Below are 18,600 nucleotides of genomic sequence, written 5' to 3' on the forward strand. Positions count from 1 at the left end.
CACTGAAGTGGTGGATGCCAATACCACTAGGTCCCTTTCTTCATGGAAATTCTACCATCTTCCTGTGTTTAATTGGATTTCAAGTGCTTTAGTTTCCACACTTGCCTCAATGATATATAAGTAGATGGACACTTCCATGTTCCTTCCAAAGGGCAAGAGACTGACATTGAGTGTTCAACATAATACTCTTTAAGTCTGGAATGCGTTTGAAGGAGGACCTCACACTTTTTTTTGTGAGGTTCCCCCTTTAAATCCATATCAAACTCTAAAGGTTTGATTTTTACTTTGGGGGGTTCCTATGTCATTTTTGTCACGGGGTTCCCCATAAAATCTATACCAGACTTAAAAGGCCTGTTATGATTTTTTTTTTGGGGGGGGGGGGGTCCTTGTTTTATTTATGCTATCCCTGTTGTTTGTTTACATTCCCCTGTCAGTCGTGAATTTCAGGCTGACAGTTGAATGCGCCTGGTGGAGTTAAGTCACTGGTTGCTTGGATGCCAGCGGGTGCTGACTCCCTAACAACCAGAAGGAAACTGTCAGGCCCCGTACACACGACCAAGTTTCTCGTCAGAATTCAGCCAGAAACTCGGTCGGAGCTGAATTCTGCCGAGAAACCCGGCGTGTGTACACTTTCGGCCGAGGAAGCCGATGAGTTCCTCGTCGAGCCAAATAGAGAACATGTTCTCTATTTCCTCGTTGTTCTATGAGGAATGTTGGCTCGCCGAGATCCTCGGCGGCTTCACACAGAACTCGACGAGCAAAACGATGAGTTTTGCCCGTCGAGTTCCTCGGACGTGTGTACGGGGCCTCATTTTTAACAGTAGTAATAATACCACTGCTAAATGTTTTGCTTCACAAAGCAGTTGGAGATAACTTCGGCTTAACAACCTTTCGCTCGGCTGTTCGCACATAAATCCCCATTGGCTGCACACAGTACAGAAGTCTCTTTCAGGCCTCGTACACACGACCGAGTTTCTCGGCAAAAAACAGCAAGAAACTTGCTGGGAGATATTATTTTGCCGAGGAAACCCATCGTGTGTAAATTTTCGTCGAGGAAACTGTCGAGAAACTCGACGAGCCAAAAAGAGAGCATGTTCTCTATTTCCTTGACGGTAATGGAGAAATTGGCTTGTCGAGTTCCTCAACAGCCTAACAAGGAACTCGACGAGGAAAATGATGTGTTTCGCCCATCGAGTTTCTCGGTCGTGTGTACGAGGCTTCATATTGTTTCCCCTGCTGGTCAAACATTCTTAGCCTTTTCACTCTTATGGTCGAATGTTTGCTATTTTTCTCTTAGGACCGAATATTAGGGGTTGTTACATTCGCCTGGAGGAAACTATTACACACCTATTACAAGCATTGCAGGAATTATTTGTTACGCTTGCACGTATGTTGAGACATTCACAAAGTGATTTTTTTATTAGGACTAGACCCCTACTATGCCTGTATATGCTTAAAGGTTTTTAATTTATTTATTTATTTTTATATATATATTCGTAACTCATTTCCCTGTTGTAATCCCTACTTTAATAGCCTTCTGTCATGAGCTGAAAGTTTCTGTTTGCTCACGATTCCCATCTACTGAAAATAAAACGAAAAGAATAAAGGGAAGCTACGAACACACCGCTTAGAGGCTATTGACTATGTTTACCCTGAGCTAAGGCAGATAACATGTTAAAAGAGTTTACTTGGCTGTCCCTTGTAGAGTTTATTGTAGTGTTTCTTTTGCCTTTTTTCTCTTTACCAGTCACGTGACCCTGACAGGTCCTGCCTATTTAGAGCCAGACCACCCACATGGAAGACGATGGAGCTGCTTAATAGAAACAGTCATGTAATTGTGAGACCTTCCAGCACTCTGCAGAATGCCTGCAAACCAGAAGGATTATTACACTCTCAGTTCCTGATGGCAAGGAACTGATGTGATTTCAAAGAGCGGAGTAGCACCAGGGTCCCCCCCCCCCCCTTTCCTAAGGATACAGGGAAAAAATAATATCATCTTGCCTTCAAATTTCACCGGGGCTTAGCACATGAGAGAAGGGGCCCGATGGTAAGTAAAATGATGCTGCATTGCATGCTCAGATACAGTCCAGATTAGGCTGGGACTGGAAAAAAAAAAGTGGCTCTGTGATGTGAGATCTTGGCAAATGGCACAGCTTGTGTTATGATATTGCTACTGCTGCTGGGCTTAGATGTTGGAGCAAAGAGAGGGCAGGGGAGAGTTGGCAGGGAATGGACAAAGTTGTGTGGATACAGGATCAATGGGGAATAGTGGCGTAATGCATGGCCAAAAACGTGATCGTGCCTATATACAGTATATATATATATATATATATATATATATATATATATATATATATATATATATATATATATATATATATATATATATATATAAAATGCATGATCGGTTTTAATAAATTCCCCTTTAAAAGAGAGAGATCATGTAGTATACACAACATATATATCAATATAGATATATCTTTATATATAGATATATATATATATCTATCTATGTATGTATGTGTATATATATATATATATATATATATATATATATATATATATATATATATATATATATATATATATATATATAGAAAGTGATATTACATGATCTCTATCTCTCATTTAAAAAGTAATTTACTAAAACTGAAGCAGCCAGAATCTGGATCAGCTGTGCATGGCAACCAATCAGCTCCTGTCTTTCATTTTCAAAGCTTAACTGAACAAGCCAAAGCTAAAAGCTGATTGGTTACTGTTCACATCTGCTCCAGTTTTATAAAATTTCCCTTAAAAAAAAAAAAAGCCTTGTGTTTGTCTATTCTGCAATAGGATAACTTCCTTTTATGTAATCAGAGCACATAGATCTATTTTTTATTTATTTTTTATACTTACAATAACATAAGCGTTTTAGTTTTGTATTGTTACATGTGCTCTTTTATAAAAGTTTTTATTTTCATAAATGTTTACCATAAGCCTTTAAGTTTTGTATTGTTACATGTGCTCTTTTATAGAAGTTTTTATTTTCATAAATGTTTGTATTGTTACATGTGCTCTTTTATAGATGTTTTTATTTTCATAAATGTTTACCATAAGCCTTTCAGTTTTGTATTGTTACATGTGCTCTTTTATAGATGTTTTTATTTTCATAAATGTTTACCATAAGCCTTTCAGTTTTGTATTGTTACATGTGCTCTTTTATAGATGTTTTTATTTTCATAAATGTTTGTATTGTTACATGAGCTCTGTTTATGACTGCAATGTCTATATGTGATAAATCGGTTATGTTGAAAGGTCTATTTAGTGTTGGTTTAGGGCTCTTACAGTAACACCGCAGATGTCTAGAATGTGATAATGTATTTGGACAGGACAAGGTATTGTGGGACACAACCTTGAAATCAGATCCTCTTTCAAAGTCCCCAATGACAGCAAAGTGACAGGCAGATGAGTGGCAGTTGAACATGTCCCATTCTCAGTGATTTCATCTTTATTTCACCCACACACAGACACACACATTATACCTTTTATAATCTCTTGCCTCTGCCCAAGTGTATAAAGTCCTATTGAACTATGTAGGCGTGATGTGTAAACCGGATTAGCCGTATGAAAGAAAAACATACAATGAAGTGGAATTGTTTTACTTCCTATTCACTTCTCACGCTTATATGTGTAATAAATGTGAGATCCAAGGGGATCGTGTCTCCTAGAACTGCATCGGGGAAGCCAGACCAAACCTAGTGCCAGAAAACAGGCTGATGGAAGGTCTTCTGCCAGGAGCTTCAGCTGATGAACTTCAGCTTGCTTGTCACTGTATGCTGATCCTTCACCCCTGCAGCGTTGGCTGGCAAATCACATCTGTGTATTTACTTTGTCATTGTAGGAAAGCTCAGGAAAGGGACTGCAGGTGTCTGGGATCACCCTTCAGAACAAAAAGTGCTGAATGGGATCTTTAAGCTATGAAAATAAGCAGCTCCGAAAAAGTTTCCAGTAAAGAGTATATACATAAAGCTTCAGTGTTTGGCTAAAGGTAACATTAGCCGGTACAAAGTGTAGGCATTTTCAAGCCTTGGCTTACATGTTTGGCTAGCAGAGCATGTTAAGACCTGTGGGCAGAGAACTTGCTTACCTGTTAGGCTAGTTGTGAAGTTAGTATACTGTACATTGTCTATACCTTTTCACCATATGCAGCATAAACATAGTCCAAGTTCAGTTTATTAGTTGGCAGACTGGGACTCTGATGTATATAGAAAAATAAAAAGTTATACGATATAATCATTTATGTAATAATAACATTATAAATAATGTCAATTCTTATAGGTTGAAACCATTTGAGTATACATTTGTATGCAATGTTTGCATTTTAGATGTTATCTTAGGAACTATCTGTACTTCCCCATACTTATCCATCAGAATCTAGTGTCTATTATAACATTTTATTTTTAGAATAAAAGATTGGGTATGTTGGAAAGGTTCAACCAGCTTTTTACTGATCCAAAAGGACACAGCATCCAGTTACATGAGTTATGTGATGGCCTAGTAACTAGATAGGAATGACCACTAATCAAATGGAAGTCAATAGCTAACCAACCTTTGGCTGTATTGCAAGCATATACTCCAATTGCACCATCTCATAACGACACCCTCCTGTATATGGATTGCTTGAAATTGCTTGAAATGTAGTTATTGTGATCTGTACACTCTATACAGCAAATACATGTTCATATATTCTTGACATACACTATATAACGATTAATATTTCCTATAAAGAAAACTTTAATGTAAGAAATAAGTAGTCTTGTTCAGATCCTGAAAATGCTTTTTGCCTGTGGCTTTAATACTTTGCATATTGAGAGTCTTTGGACTTTGAGCAGCCTGTATACTTCTATCAGTACATGTTTCCTAGGCAGATGATGATCATTAGCTTACTTGGCCTACTGAGTGCTTGAATTGATCATCCACACTTTGACAATACAAGAATAACATTGGCTTACTGATTAGCCTTTATCAAGTGAAGCCTCGTACACACGACCGAGGAACTCGACGGGCGAAACACATCGTTTTCCTCGTCGAGTTCCTTGTTAGGCTGTCGAGGAACTCGACAAGGCAAGTTTCTCCATTCCCGTCGAGGAAATAGAGAACTTGCTCTCTTTTTGGCTCGTCGAGTTTCTCAACAGTTTCCTCGAAAATGTACACACGACCCGTTTCCTCGGCAAAAAAATATCTCCCAGCAAGTTTCTTGATGGATTCTGCCAAGGCCTGAGAAATCCAATGCTCATCTCATGCCCAGGACCAGCTTGTAGTAGAAATGGGGACCTACTACCCACAGCTGTACTTAAAACTAACCTAAGATGTGAAAAGGGATAGCAGCAGGGGCAGGTGAATAGGCACACAAAAAAGGAAAAAGGCTTTATTAATTTTATTCTCATACCTTACAAAAATAAAAGTGAAAAAAGTAGTAACAGTGGGGGTTATTATTACACTGCATGGTGCAAAATCTGGCGCAGGTTCAGGTTTTGTTGCCAACTGAACAAGCTGAAGTTAGAAGCTGATTGGCTTTCATGCAAAGCTGCACCAGAATCTGGGTGCTCCAGTTTTAGTAAATCTCCCCCACAGCTACCAGATGGGATTTTTAATATATAATAAATAAATGTGACTCTTTTTTGTCTTGTCTAGCATACAAAAAGAGACATGCCAACATAAAAATGGGTCCAAAGTGGTCAAAATGTGAGACATAAGAAACCCTATTATGGGGCACATTTATAAAACTGCAAATGCGAAATTCACTAAAACATTCGCTGCAGGTGAATCTTCTTGATCTACGGGCTTTAAATTACAATAATTAATTCCCAATGTTTGGTGAATGTTACATTCACTCATTTCAAAATATGCCCCTATGTGAAAAAGGAGCAAAACTCCAAGTCACACTTCTGTAAGGGACAAATTTCAAAGGTGGCACAGGTGAACCCATTACCATCCAGCCTAAATGATTTTACATCTAATTTACTGGACATGTTTAAAAAGTGTACACGTTATTGCTTTTTGGCTGCCCAACTGGATATCATTTGGGTAGGACTGAAAAATCAGTAACACCATCTACCCTAGTCTGGGGTTTTTGTGTTACCTGTTCATGGTTTGGCCGGTATGCGCAACAACAAGATCGCTCATACTTTGCCATACCCAGGTATGAATAAAAGTGATCAATAGACCTTAGCTCTGGTTTACATTGATGCTACTTTGAAAACGCGCTACTTCACTTGAAGTAGCGCGATTTCAAAGTAGCAAGGTCAGTGCGATTTCAGGTGCTACTTCATAGACATCTGTGTGGCTTCATACACAGATGTCTATTGAAGTCGCACCTTAAATTGGCAAAAGTAGTGCAGAAACGACTTTTCTAGATCGGTGCGGCGCCTCAAAATCAGTGTCGCACTGATTGGAACAGTGCCATTGCCGCCAATAGGCTGTGACTTGTTATGCGATTTGATCTTTTAAATCGCATGACAAATTTCTCCAATGTGAACCTAGGCTAATGGCCCGTACACACGATCCGAATATTGGACGAAAACGATCGTCCGATGAAGAATCGTACGATTTTCGGATCGTGTGTACACTACTTTCGAGAGCCGATCACGACAGTTCATCCGATATTATTCGATCGGACATGCACGGAAATTTTCCTCGTACGATGTCAGATCGTACGATTTTCGTTTAGTCAGTACAGTTGTCGTCCGAAAATACAATACAAATACATTACAACACATGACATCACTTCCGATTATTTTTTTCGGTCGTACGAGAATTTTCGTGACTTTAATAACCTATTTCATTTTACTTGCAACTATTAAGCCAAAAAAATCGTACGATCCGTCGTACGATATTCGGATCGTGTGTATGGGCCATTAGGGTTGATTTACTAAAACTTTAGAGTGCGAAATCTGGTGCAGCTGTGCATAGAAACCAATCAACTTCCAGTTTATTTTGTCAAAGCTTAATTGAACAAGCGGAAGTTAGAAGCTGATTGGCCGTCATGCACAGCTACACCAGATTTTGCACTCTCCAGTTTTAGTAAATCGACCAACTTTAGAAAATGATGCCACAAACGTGTTTTATTATGTTGCTTATCTAGAAGCTTGTTTTTTTGCTGTTCTTGTGTGTAGTATTGTAAAACTATAAGAAAAGATATGTTTTAATAAAAGAAAGACAGTTTGATTATGAGCTTATCTGGAAATAAAAAAATGATACAAGTAATCTGCGGGATTTGCTGTAGTACAGAGAGCCAGGTGTTCAGCCCATGTCTAGGACATGCATATTAAGGTTAACAATACACATGTAAATAGGGGCAGATTGATTAGGAAGAGCATTATGGCAGAAGATGCTACACTCATTGAGGCAAATTGGGGGCAGGCATGCTTCTGACCACCCAAGTAGAAGAACAAGATTACAAAGACACCTCTTCCTCCTTTTTTTTTCCCCTGAATATTACAGAAACACAGCCAATTATATCCCAACAGTAATTCATCTGTCCTGTATATAAAAAAAAAAGGACCACAGGGAGAGAAACTATAAAGATAGTACTTGTTTTGTCCTAGCTTCCAGTTGCAGCTCTGAAAGCAGCAGAAAGAATTCACTGGCACTAGTGTTTTTAGCTTGTTGGGGAATAAAAAGGAACCTTAACCACATAGAAGAGACCATGCCCTCCACTAATCACGACTCGCATGACCCAAGTATCGTCAGTGGAACATGTTTCTTGCCAGACTCATTTGGATGTGCGCTCTCTCCATTCGTGTGATGACGAGTGACAGCGGTTTTTATTCATTCCCTGCCCAGACTGTACTTCTACCGTGCTGTCCGACATCCAACATTCATTGGCCAAGCCCATTCCTGCAGAGAATTTACACTATTACACTCATCGCCTGGCTGTGAATTAACCTTACTGCATCATTCAGGTCTGCTAGATATTTCTCGTTGCTTCATTCATAGAAACTGATCTTGCTTGGGTATCATAGAAAGAGCTCTTGGTGATACAAATCTCTAATACTAGGTTCCTTTTAAGCCAGTGCATTGTTGGTTCACTTACCTTTTCCTTCAATTTCCCTTCTAAATGATTTTTTTCTTTGTTTTCTTTGTCTGAATTTATCACTTCCTGTTCCTCCTCAGTAAGCTGTTCTGGCTGACTAACCACCGCTCGGATGATGGTGGAAAGCTTACTGAGGAGAAACAGGAAGTGAGAAATTCAGACAAAGAAAAAAAACATTTCGAAGGGAAATCGTAGAAAAAGGTAGGTGAACCAACAATGCACTAGCTTAAAGGAACCTATTTAGAAAATAAAAAACGAACCTTTACAACCCCTTTAAAGTATGATTTTAAACCTGTATTAAAGTGGTTGTAAACCCACTTTTTGTACTTTTACCTACAGGTAAGCCTATAATAAGGCTTACCTGTAGGTAAGGAGAATATCTCCTAAACCTGCACGGTTTAGGAGATATTCCCCTCGCAATGCGCCCCTGCGCATGCGCAGGGGGGATCTACGGCGAAAGGACCGGCAGCCGCCGGACCTTGCCGAGTTTTAAATCTCCCGCACGCACGCGTGGGAGTGACGTCATCGCCGCTCCAGCCAATCACAGCGCTGGAGCGGCGATACCCGGAAGACACGCCGAGGTAAGTATTTCATAATGAGCTAATATGCGATGCATATTAGCTCATTATGACTTTTCCCTTACAGGAGGAAAAAAACTTTTTTTTTTTAATGCGGGTTTGCAACCGCTTTAAGAATAGTGTTGTACAAAGAGCAATGAAAAACAAATACTCTTAGCATAGGCGTGCACACAGGGTGTTGCGCAGATTTCCCCTGCTGCTTTGCTGCAGAGAAAGTGACTGGGGAATCTTTGTCCTCAGTCCCATTCTCTGTGTCATAGGTGAGACATCAGGGGTCTGTTTGGATCCCTGATATTTCATCAAAGTACCCCAATGTGGCTCCTAAAAAAAAAATAAAAAAATAAAAAACATTGTAAAAAAAATAAAAAAATAAGTAAATAAATAGTAAAAAAAAATTGTAAAAATAAACAAATAATTTAAATAAACTATTGACGCCAATCTCTGCCCTATTGACACTATCTATCTATCTATCTATCTATCTATCTATCTATCTATCTATCTATCTATCTATCTACCGGTATCTATCTATCTATCTATCTATTTATAAAGACACGTGAGTTTGAGCTTTGGGGTGCACGCCCTTATGTAATAGGCTGCGCACACCTATGAATCATAGATTGTAAGTGGTATTGAGCAGGGCCCTCTGATTCCTACTGTATAAATTGTATTATAACTGTACCGTCTGCCCTTATGTTTTAAAACGCTGCGCAAACGGTTGGCGCTTTATAAATCCTATATAAGTGTAGCAAAGTCTGCTCTGGTACTGTCCTCAGCTTACTCACAGTGGTCTCTGGTAACAAGGTGGATGGATGGTCCCTTCATGGCGACAGCTTCCCCTTTCTACCTCTGACCACAGCTAGTTCCCCGTTCGGCTGAATCGATACGTCTGGTTGGACTACAAGCCTGCAGTCCCAACACTGCACTGCTTTCCTGCTTATGGATAGGCCCTCAGACAGCCTGGCAGCCAGATGCCCCCACATTAAAGTGTTTGTTACCCCAATACTTCATATTCCTGATATGTGTCTGCTGTACCATGTACTTGTATGAGAAAGTATCCTGTTCTCTTTGTTTTGCTTCCTTTATGTGAAATCCCTAGTTTTCCTGCCAGTCCCGCTGCTTTCCTATTAAAAACTGACCACACTAAGCAGGAGAACAATGCTTGGTCAGTTCTCTAGCTATGCTGGGAACTTTGTGTGCTCTCCTCCAATGATCAGACTTGTCCTGACACGCCCCCATTGCACAGCCATTCACTGGGAATCTCAGTGTGATGGTGTCCCCCCCCCCCCCCCCCCCCCAGCTTTTATGAAGCTGCTAAAAGAGGATCTGTGGTCACTTTTAAAAAAGGGGGAAAAGGTATTTACATTGTTTTTTATATCTATACAAAAAATGTTTGCCTTCTATTTCTATTTTAAGCTGAATGGCTTGTTTTACAATGTGATCGTTTGCAATCAATTTAGTAGCATTGTGTAATATGATGTAAGCTCTAATGAGCAAGGCTCTCCTAACCCTATTGTCTTGATTTGTATTCTAACTATACTGTCTCCTTTTATATTGTTGGTGCTATATAAATTCTGTGTGATAATATTAGAGCAATGATAATGAAATACAGTGGAACCTCGGATTGCGAGTTAACGAGCGTTTCGCAATACGAGCACTGCATTTCTAAAAATCCTAACTTGGTCTGCGAGTGTTGTCTAGCAAAAAGAGCAGGATTCAGGCCAAATCGGTGTGCAGTACCGCTTTTGGCCTGAGGTTAGGGAGGGGCGCCGTTCAGAAATGCACGGAAAGTGAAAAATCTTATAATTTTTTTTTTTTAATTGTCAGTCTTTTTTCTTTTATATACTACAAAAAAAAAAAAACATCAAAGAAATCTCTATTTGTATGAAAAAATATATATAAACTTTGTGTGGGTAGAGCGTTGCATGACAACGCAATTGTCAGTTAAATGTAGCGCAGTCCATTTGCGCTTACCTCCTCTCTTCTCTTTCCCCACCCTTCTGATTTCTCTCTCTCTTTTTGGTCTTTTATGTTTAATCCAATAAAAACCCAGGTAACCGACCTTGAGCACAGATTAGTAGTCCTACTCCTGCTTGTATGTTGGTACTAGTTCTCTTCATATAGTATTTGATTCACACTAATGCACTTATGCACTTACCGGTATATATCTTGACTACTTGTTAGCTGTCCAGAATTTGATGTGATTTGATGGTTGCCTTTTGTACCCTTTATAAATAAATAAAGGCCTGGTCATGAAGGGGGTAAATCTTCCAGGGGGCAAGTGATTAGAGATAGGCTTTAATGTACTAAAAGAACACTGTTGAACACTGCTGATGTACTAAGTACAGTACCCCATAGCAACCTTTTTGAGAAATTTCTAAACGGGGGGTTTGGTTTTTGTGCTTCACATAAGGCTTGCATCTTAGGGAAGAGATATCTATTGCATCAAATCCCAGTATACACTAGGTAGGTTTCCTAAGCTATTTATCAACAATTCTCGTATCACTGCCTCTGGGGCTCAGTCTGAGAGCTCAGCAATAAGCAATTACTCCATTTACATTAATACATCTTGGGAGAGAAGGTAGCATAGTTGTGACCTGTTCCTCCATAAGGTGTAAATAGATCCAGCTGTGGTATGTAGAAGAATAATGTGATGAGCGCACCAGGGGGTGCAGCAAATACTAGCCCTGTTCAGGAGGAGGAGAAGGAGTTTAGCTGCAAAGTGTTCCGTTTATGAGAATGGATCTCATGAGATTACCAGTCACCATCCATCCCTGTCTTCCTCCTTACTCACTCACCTCTGAGGGAGTACACTAAGGTAATTCAGGGTTCTCAGAGCACTCCTTACATCAGAATTCCCCTTTACACCAGAAGCCACAGTGTTCCCCCTTACATCAGATTCCTCTCCGTAAATGAGAGTTCTCAGTGTTCCCCCTTAAATTTAGGGTTCCCAGAGCATCCCTTATGTTGCAGTCCCCATAGTGCTCCCATACATCAGAGTCTGCAGTGTCTCCCCTTACAGTGAAAAGGAACTCTGCGAGTTCAGATGTAAAAGGGGGACTCTTCAAGTTCAGATGCAAAAGGTGGACTCTGTGAGTTCAGATGCAAAAGGTGGACTCTATTTGTTTTCTGTTTTCTGCAAAACCTGGTTGATCCTGCTGCTCTCTATTTCCAACTTCTGTTCATGTCCCTAATTCAGCTAGGGATTTTGCAGTTGTGATGGCAACTCTGCATGTGTTCAATTTTCAGTGATCTTCTATGCTGAGCAATTTCTCCCTATCACATCTAAGCAGCCCATGTGGGTGTATACACAGTGGTAAATGACAGCCCACCCCCTCCTTCCTCCTCCATGCCCACTAACCAGCTAAACACAATGGGGGCAGCATATGACATCTTGATTGATGGAGGCTTCACCTCCCTGTTATTCTAATGCCGCGTACACACCATCACTGTGATGAAAAAAAATGACGTTTTGAAAAACGTCAATTAAAATGACCGTGTGTGGGGGAAAACGTCGTTTTATGTCTTGTGAAAAACGACAAAAAAAAATTTAAGCATGCTTTTTTGTGTCGTTTTTCAAAACGTCGTTTTTTGTGTCAATTAAAATGATAGTGTGTGGGCAAAACGACGTTTAAAACAACGTTTTTAAACCCGCGCATGCTCAGAAGCAAGTTCTGAAGCTAGTTTCAATGGAAAAGAGTGCTGAACGTAACCGCACTTTGCTAGAGCATTTTGAAAAAACGATGGTGTGTAGGCAACGTCGTTTTTGAAAATGAAGTTTAAAAAACGTCGTTTTATTTCATGATTTAAAACGTTGTTTTTTTTCATCACATAAAGTGATGGTGTGTACGCGGCATTAGGCTAAGGCTTGAGGGGTGTGACACAGCCCCGTAACTGACAAAAATCTGCACACACCATGCTATTGCCAAATAATATTAACTATTTTATTTAAAATATACAATATTTCTATGACGATTTTTACTCTGTATCCCAAAGGGATGTGACAGCTATATATCGATTTGGAAAAAGGTACTTAGATGTTTTATTAAAATAATTACAATGCCATCATCCACTTACAGAACTAGAAGGGACAATGGTAATTTAATAGTGTGGGCCAGATCCACGTAGCGGATCGTAATTTTAGGCAGGCGTAGCGTATCGTAGTAACACTACGCCGCCGCAACTTTGAGAGGCTGTATTCACAAAGCACTTGCCTCTAAAGTTACGGCGGCGTAGCGTAAATCTGCCGGCGTAAGGGCGCCGAATTCAAATGATAAAGATGTGGGCGTGTTTTATGTTAATTTGACTTGACCCCACGTAATTGACGTTTTTTTTTTAACGGCCCATGCGCCGTCCGTTGGGGTATCCCAGTGCGCATGCTCCAAATTAACCCGCAGCATGCCAATGCTTTAGACGTGAACATAATTCCACGCAAAGCCCTATTCGCGAACGGCTTACACAAACAACGTAAAATTTTCAAAATTGGACGCGGGAACGACGTCCATACTTAACATTGAGTACGCCTCATATAGCAGGGGTAACTTTACGCCGAAAAAAAGCCTTACGGAAACGACGTAGGTCCCTCTCTGTCAAGCGATGTCCACGAGTGTCTCAGCTGTCCAGACTCTCCCTCGTAAATGGCTGAGACACAGCAACAGCGCCACTGGCTGCTGTCAATCAAAGTAAGCTAGCCAATCACGGGAGAGAGGGGTGGAGCCAGGTCGGGGGGCACTGTGTCTGAATGGACATAGGGAGCTGTGACTCAGCTCAGGTGCCCCGATTGCACGTTACTTTACCGCTAACACAACCCCGCCCCAGTGTATAAGTAGCCTTAAAGTGGATGTAAACCCACTCTCATCCTTTCTAAACTACTGCCATAGTGCTGATCTATAAGCATATAGATGCCTCCTGAATGTATCCTCACCTGTCAAATGTCTCATGTCTGTTATAAGAACTGAAAAACTGCAGATTCTGTGGGTGGGTCTGTTGTCTGGAGCTCTGTGGGTGGAGTCGTGATGTCAGTAGACCTCCTCTACACTCCCCTTGTCAGCATGCATTTTTTCCTGTGCATTCCTTACACTAAATTCTGCTATGATCACTAACATGCAGTCAAAATCCAGAAAAGTAACCACATGACTTCAGAAAAGACGTGGGGGCGGGAATTAAAAAATAATGCCTGTCTCCAGGCTAGTGCATGAGATACGTAAATAACCTGTCACTCACAGCAAAGGGGCGGAACGTACTAAGGTTTTTCTCTGTAAGTCCGTTTTATTTCACTGAACAATAAAAGAGGATTGCTCAGAGCTGGATTAACTCTGTGTGGCAAGACTGGGCACAGATGATAGGAAATATTTTACTGTACATTATGACATAAAAAAAAAAAAAAACATTTCGGGTTTACATCCACTTTTTTAATGAAAAGAATATAAGACTGACTCACACCAACGCTAGCTCAGCCACTGCTGCTTCAGGGGGAGAGCAAAGCGTGCTGCGTATATGCAGATGTTAAACAAGGAACCTGTAATGCAGGGAGCGATCAATCAATGTAGAAACATTGCATTATAGAAGAATGCTAACATTGAGAGTTTTTCCTCCAGGTTTTTAGAGTTTCGCAAATGACCTACAAGTATGGGTATTTTCAAAGCTGCATGTTTTTTTTATTTTTAAACTCCTGGGGTTCCTTGACTGTATAATGAATTAAATTCAAAAGGTGAATTTAGCCTTTAATTTCGGCTCCTGATGCTGAAAGGACTGGTGGGGGAACAGAGGAAACATGAGTATATGCTGCTAGGGTTGGGTAGATTACAAGGACTCTGTCACCGTAGGGTCATTTTTACAAGAGGTCACCTTTCTGGCAGCCCATGTATTGAAAAGCTCTACAAATGTATTGCTTTTCCTTGAATGGGTAAAAATAACAGCCTTATACTGTATGATTATTACCAGAAAACTGTTATCTACAAAAAAATGTTCATGTATTAGCAGTGCTCAAATTGCTGTAAGTGCTCGTTTTCACTTGCCTTCCAAAAAGCGATCTGCAGTGGAAGGAAATATGTCACCTTTAGGGATGAGCTTTATGTTCGAGTCGAACATGAGTTTGACTCGAACATTGGCTCGGCGAACAGCGAACAATTTGGGGTGTTTGTGGAAAATTCAAAAAGTGACGAAACACCCTTTAAAAGTCTATGGGAGAAATCAAAAGTGCTCATTTTAAAGGTTAATATGCAAGTTATTGTCATAAAAAGTGTTTGGGGACCTGGGTCCTGCCCCAGGGGACATGTATCAATGCAAAAAAAGTTTTAAAATCAGCTGTTTTTTTCGGGAGCAGTGATTTAAATAATGCTTAAAGTGAAACAGTAAAAGTGAAATATTCCTAAATTTCGTACCTGGGGGGGTGTCTATAGTATGCCTGTAAAGTACTGCATGTTTCCTGTGTTTAGAACTGTCCCTGCACAAAATGTAATTTCTAAAGGAAAAAAAGTCATTTAAAACTACTCGCGGGTATTCATGAATTGTCGGGTCCCGGCAATACAGATCAAAGTCATTGAAAGAAATGGCCAAACCCCCCAAAAAAAAAGCATGAGGTCCCCCCAAATTCCATATCAGGCCCTTCAGGTCTGGTACGGATATTAAGGGGAACCCTGCACCATTTAACCTCTTAAGACCCGGACCACAATTGCTACTGTGAGTACAAATAGTTATAATGATACCTCGTACACAACCTTCTCAGGAGGTATCAATATATGCAAATAAAAAATTGCATGCAATGAAAAAATTTGCAAATTGGCAAATATGTGCAAATATACAATTAAATACCTAACCTAATTGCACTATGTTTTGTTTCCTTTATTTTACATGAGCTGCTAAATCTGGATGGATGAATGGATGATCACTTGTTGCATCACATCATAGTACCATCAAGCTAATCTGGGACTGATCCCTTCAGTTCAATTCAACCTGTCTGTGTGTGCATTGTCCATAGACTGATTTAGGACTTCCATGTTTTAGTGTGCCACTATTCCTTGGTTTGGTTTATGCACTTGCACAAGGTTGAGTTAGGAGGGACGCTGTTCCATCCTATTGGTTAGGTATTTAATTGTATATTTGCACATATTTGCCAATTTGCACATTTTTTCATTGCATGCAATTTTTTATTTGCATATATTGATACCTCCTGAGAAGGTTGTGTACGAGGTATCATTATAACTATTTGTACTCACAGTAGCAATTGTTGGTATCAGCGCAGCACCTTATGTTTCAACCGGCAGTGAAGCCTTCCGGCTTCAGGCTGAGTTCACGCGTATGCAAATTAGATGTGGATTTTTCCCACATCCAATTCGCATTGCAGGAGAATGTGACAGGCTCTCTATGGAGCCGGTTCACATATCTCTGGGGCAGCTGTGGAGCGCACTGCACAGAAACGCTGTAAGGGCTCTTTCACACGTCCGTTCCGTTCGTCCGTTTTTTGGACGTCCGTTAACGGACCGCAATGCTTCCCTATGGGCTAGCATCCGTTAGCGGATGAGCATCCGCTAACGTCCGTTAGCATCCGTCTGCGTTCAGTTCCGTTTTTTTGGACGGAAGAAAACCCTATTTTTCTTCCGTCTAAAAAACGGAACGAACGAAAAACGGACGTTAACGGATGATCCGTTTATCATCCGTTCCGCTAACATCCGTTTTTCTATGTAAAAAGCCCCCAAAAAAAAAAGAAAAAACGGATGAAAAAACGGATGGAAAAACTGATGCAAAAACTGATGAAAAACTGATGAAAAACTGACGAAAAACTGATGGAAAAACTGATGGAAAAACGGATCAACTGATGAAAAAAAAACTGATCTGAAAAACTGAACGGACGTGTGAAAGAGCCCTTAGTCTTTGGCTCAGTTTCAGGGCCGAATTCAGGCAAGGATTCATCCCACCGGTGAGAGAAAGAGCTGGGAACACACCACTCAAAGCCACCTGTAAGGATCTGATGAGCTGCTGAAGAGATCCGGGTGCCTGCCTGGTTCGCAGCCAGGGAAATCCAATGGAAACAAAGAAGAATGGAGGCACATTCATAAATAAAATCAATAGAATTTATTGAAATTCCATAAAATCAAGCGAACATGACAAACATCAATTAGTGGACGCGTTTCACACAGGTGTGCTTACTCACGTCTGTGCGAAACACGTCCACTGAGCACCTTTTTTGGATTGATGTTTGTCATGTTCACTTGATTTTATGGACTTTCAATAAATTCTTTCGATTTTAGTTCTGGATGTGCCTCCATTCTTCTTTGTTTCCAATGGATTTGGCCCTGATTCGTCCCTGAACCCGGAGAATGGGGATGCACAACATTCCTGTGTGATCCGCAGCCAATTCCAATGTGAACTGAGCCTTACAGCCGGTTTCCGTCAATGCGTGGGTGAGTCTACGCTGTCTGAATGGTCCCCGTCATCTTCTGGGACACACACAGGTCCCAGAATGCAGCGGGGGGGGGGGGGTAGGAGGTGCGATGCAAATGGGAAAATTACGTACCTCGCCGCAGCAGGGTTAGGATGAAAGTACACCTTTGTACTACAAAAAACAACTGGAATATATACTATATCTATCTATCCAAAAAGAGGGGGGGAAGGTGGTCTTTTATTTAAGACCTAGTTGTATTTTTGGCTGGAAGTCCACTTTAACAAAGGTCTGGGGAGGAATTATATAGTTTAGTGGCCCTGGTTTCAAGATGTGAATAGCAGCTTTAACTTTTTCCTTAGCTTAGCAAATACTGTAAAGCTTTTCTCATTTTGGATACTCAATCAAATGCAAAAAAACAAACATGATATTTGCTTGCAGGTAATTGAATAAGGGAAGTGGACACATTCATGTTATATAAAATGGAACTTGATCCCCTGTACTTCTTGCCCATGTCCTGGAAGAACCCTTCAACATACGCAAGGCATTGCCTGTATGTGCGCAAAAAACGTGCAAGCTTTGTCAGTGTAATGCTATGCATATTGTACAGAGAACGTACAGGGAAACACGTGTGTACACAGATGTACTGTACACCAGGGCTGCCAGGACCCAAAGCCCTGCAGCACATTTGTGCACACGCAGAATCTGGCAGGGGATCGGGGGGTCCAGATGTCATTCTCTACTAAATGGCATTTGTAGAAGTTCTGCTTTGCAGCACAATACATTTTTTAAATAACATGGGCCGGATTCAGATAGGTTAGCGGATTTAGATCCGCGTAACCTATCTGATTTACGTTACGCCACCGCAAGTTTTTGAGGCAAGTGCTTTATTCAGAAAGCACTTGCCTGTAAAGTTGCGGCGGCGTAGCGTAAATCCCCCGGCTGAATTCAAATTCGGCAGGTAGGGGGCGTGTAATATTTAAATCAGGCGCGTCCCCGCGCCGAACGAACTGCAGTCCGCAAAATTTCCCAGCGTGCATTGCTCCAAATGACGTCGCAAGGACGTCATTGGTTTCGACGTTAACGTAAATTACGTCCGGCCGTATTTGCGAACGACTTACGCAAACGACGGGAACGACGGGCATACTTAACATAGGATACGCTGCACATACCCCTCATATAGCAGGGGTAACTTTCCGCCGGAAAAAGGTAACGTAACGTAAACAAAATGCGCCGGGCGGTCGTTCGTTTCTGAATCGGCGTAACTCCTCATTTGCATATTCGACACGTAAAAGATACGGAAGCGCCACCTAGCGGCCGGCCTGGAATTGCAGCCTAAGATCCGACGGTGTAACACAGTTACACCTGTCGGATCTTAGGGATATCTATGCGTAACTGATTCTCTGAATCAGTCGCATAGATACGACCGGCCGGCCTTAGAGATGCAACGGCGTATCAGGAGATACGCCGTCGTATCTCCTATCTGAATCTGGTCCCATGTATCCAATTTAAAGGGAGGGAGGGGGAGGAGGCAGGGCAAGAGGAGATTCATTATAGGGTGATGGTCCTCT

General features: G+C 41.0%; 1 protein-coding gene across 1 annotated transcript in view; it reads left to right on the plus strand.

Moving 5' to 3' along the window:
- The first annotated feature begins 1,846 nt into the window (after nt 1-1,846).
- Nucleotides 1,847-18,600, plus strand: part of PTCH1 (patched 1) — a 140,344-nt gene continuing 123,590 nt past the window's right edge. The window contains exon 1 of the mRNA XM_040355478.1: nt 1,847-2,047. Within this exon, the coding sequence (XP_040211412.1) occupies nt 2,045-2,047 (3 nt within the window). The 5' untranslated portion in view covers nt 1,847-2,044. The remainder of the gene's footprint in view (nt 2,048-18,600) is intronic.

This window comes from Rana temporaria, chromosome 1 (assembly GCF_905171775.1).
Source record: "Rana temporaria chromosome 1, aRanTem1.1, whole genome shotgun sequence".
Classification (NCBI taxonomy): Eukaryota; Metazoa; Chordata; class Amphibia; order Anura; family Ranidae; genus Rana; species Rana temporaria.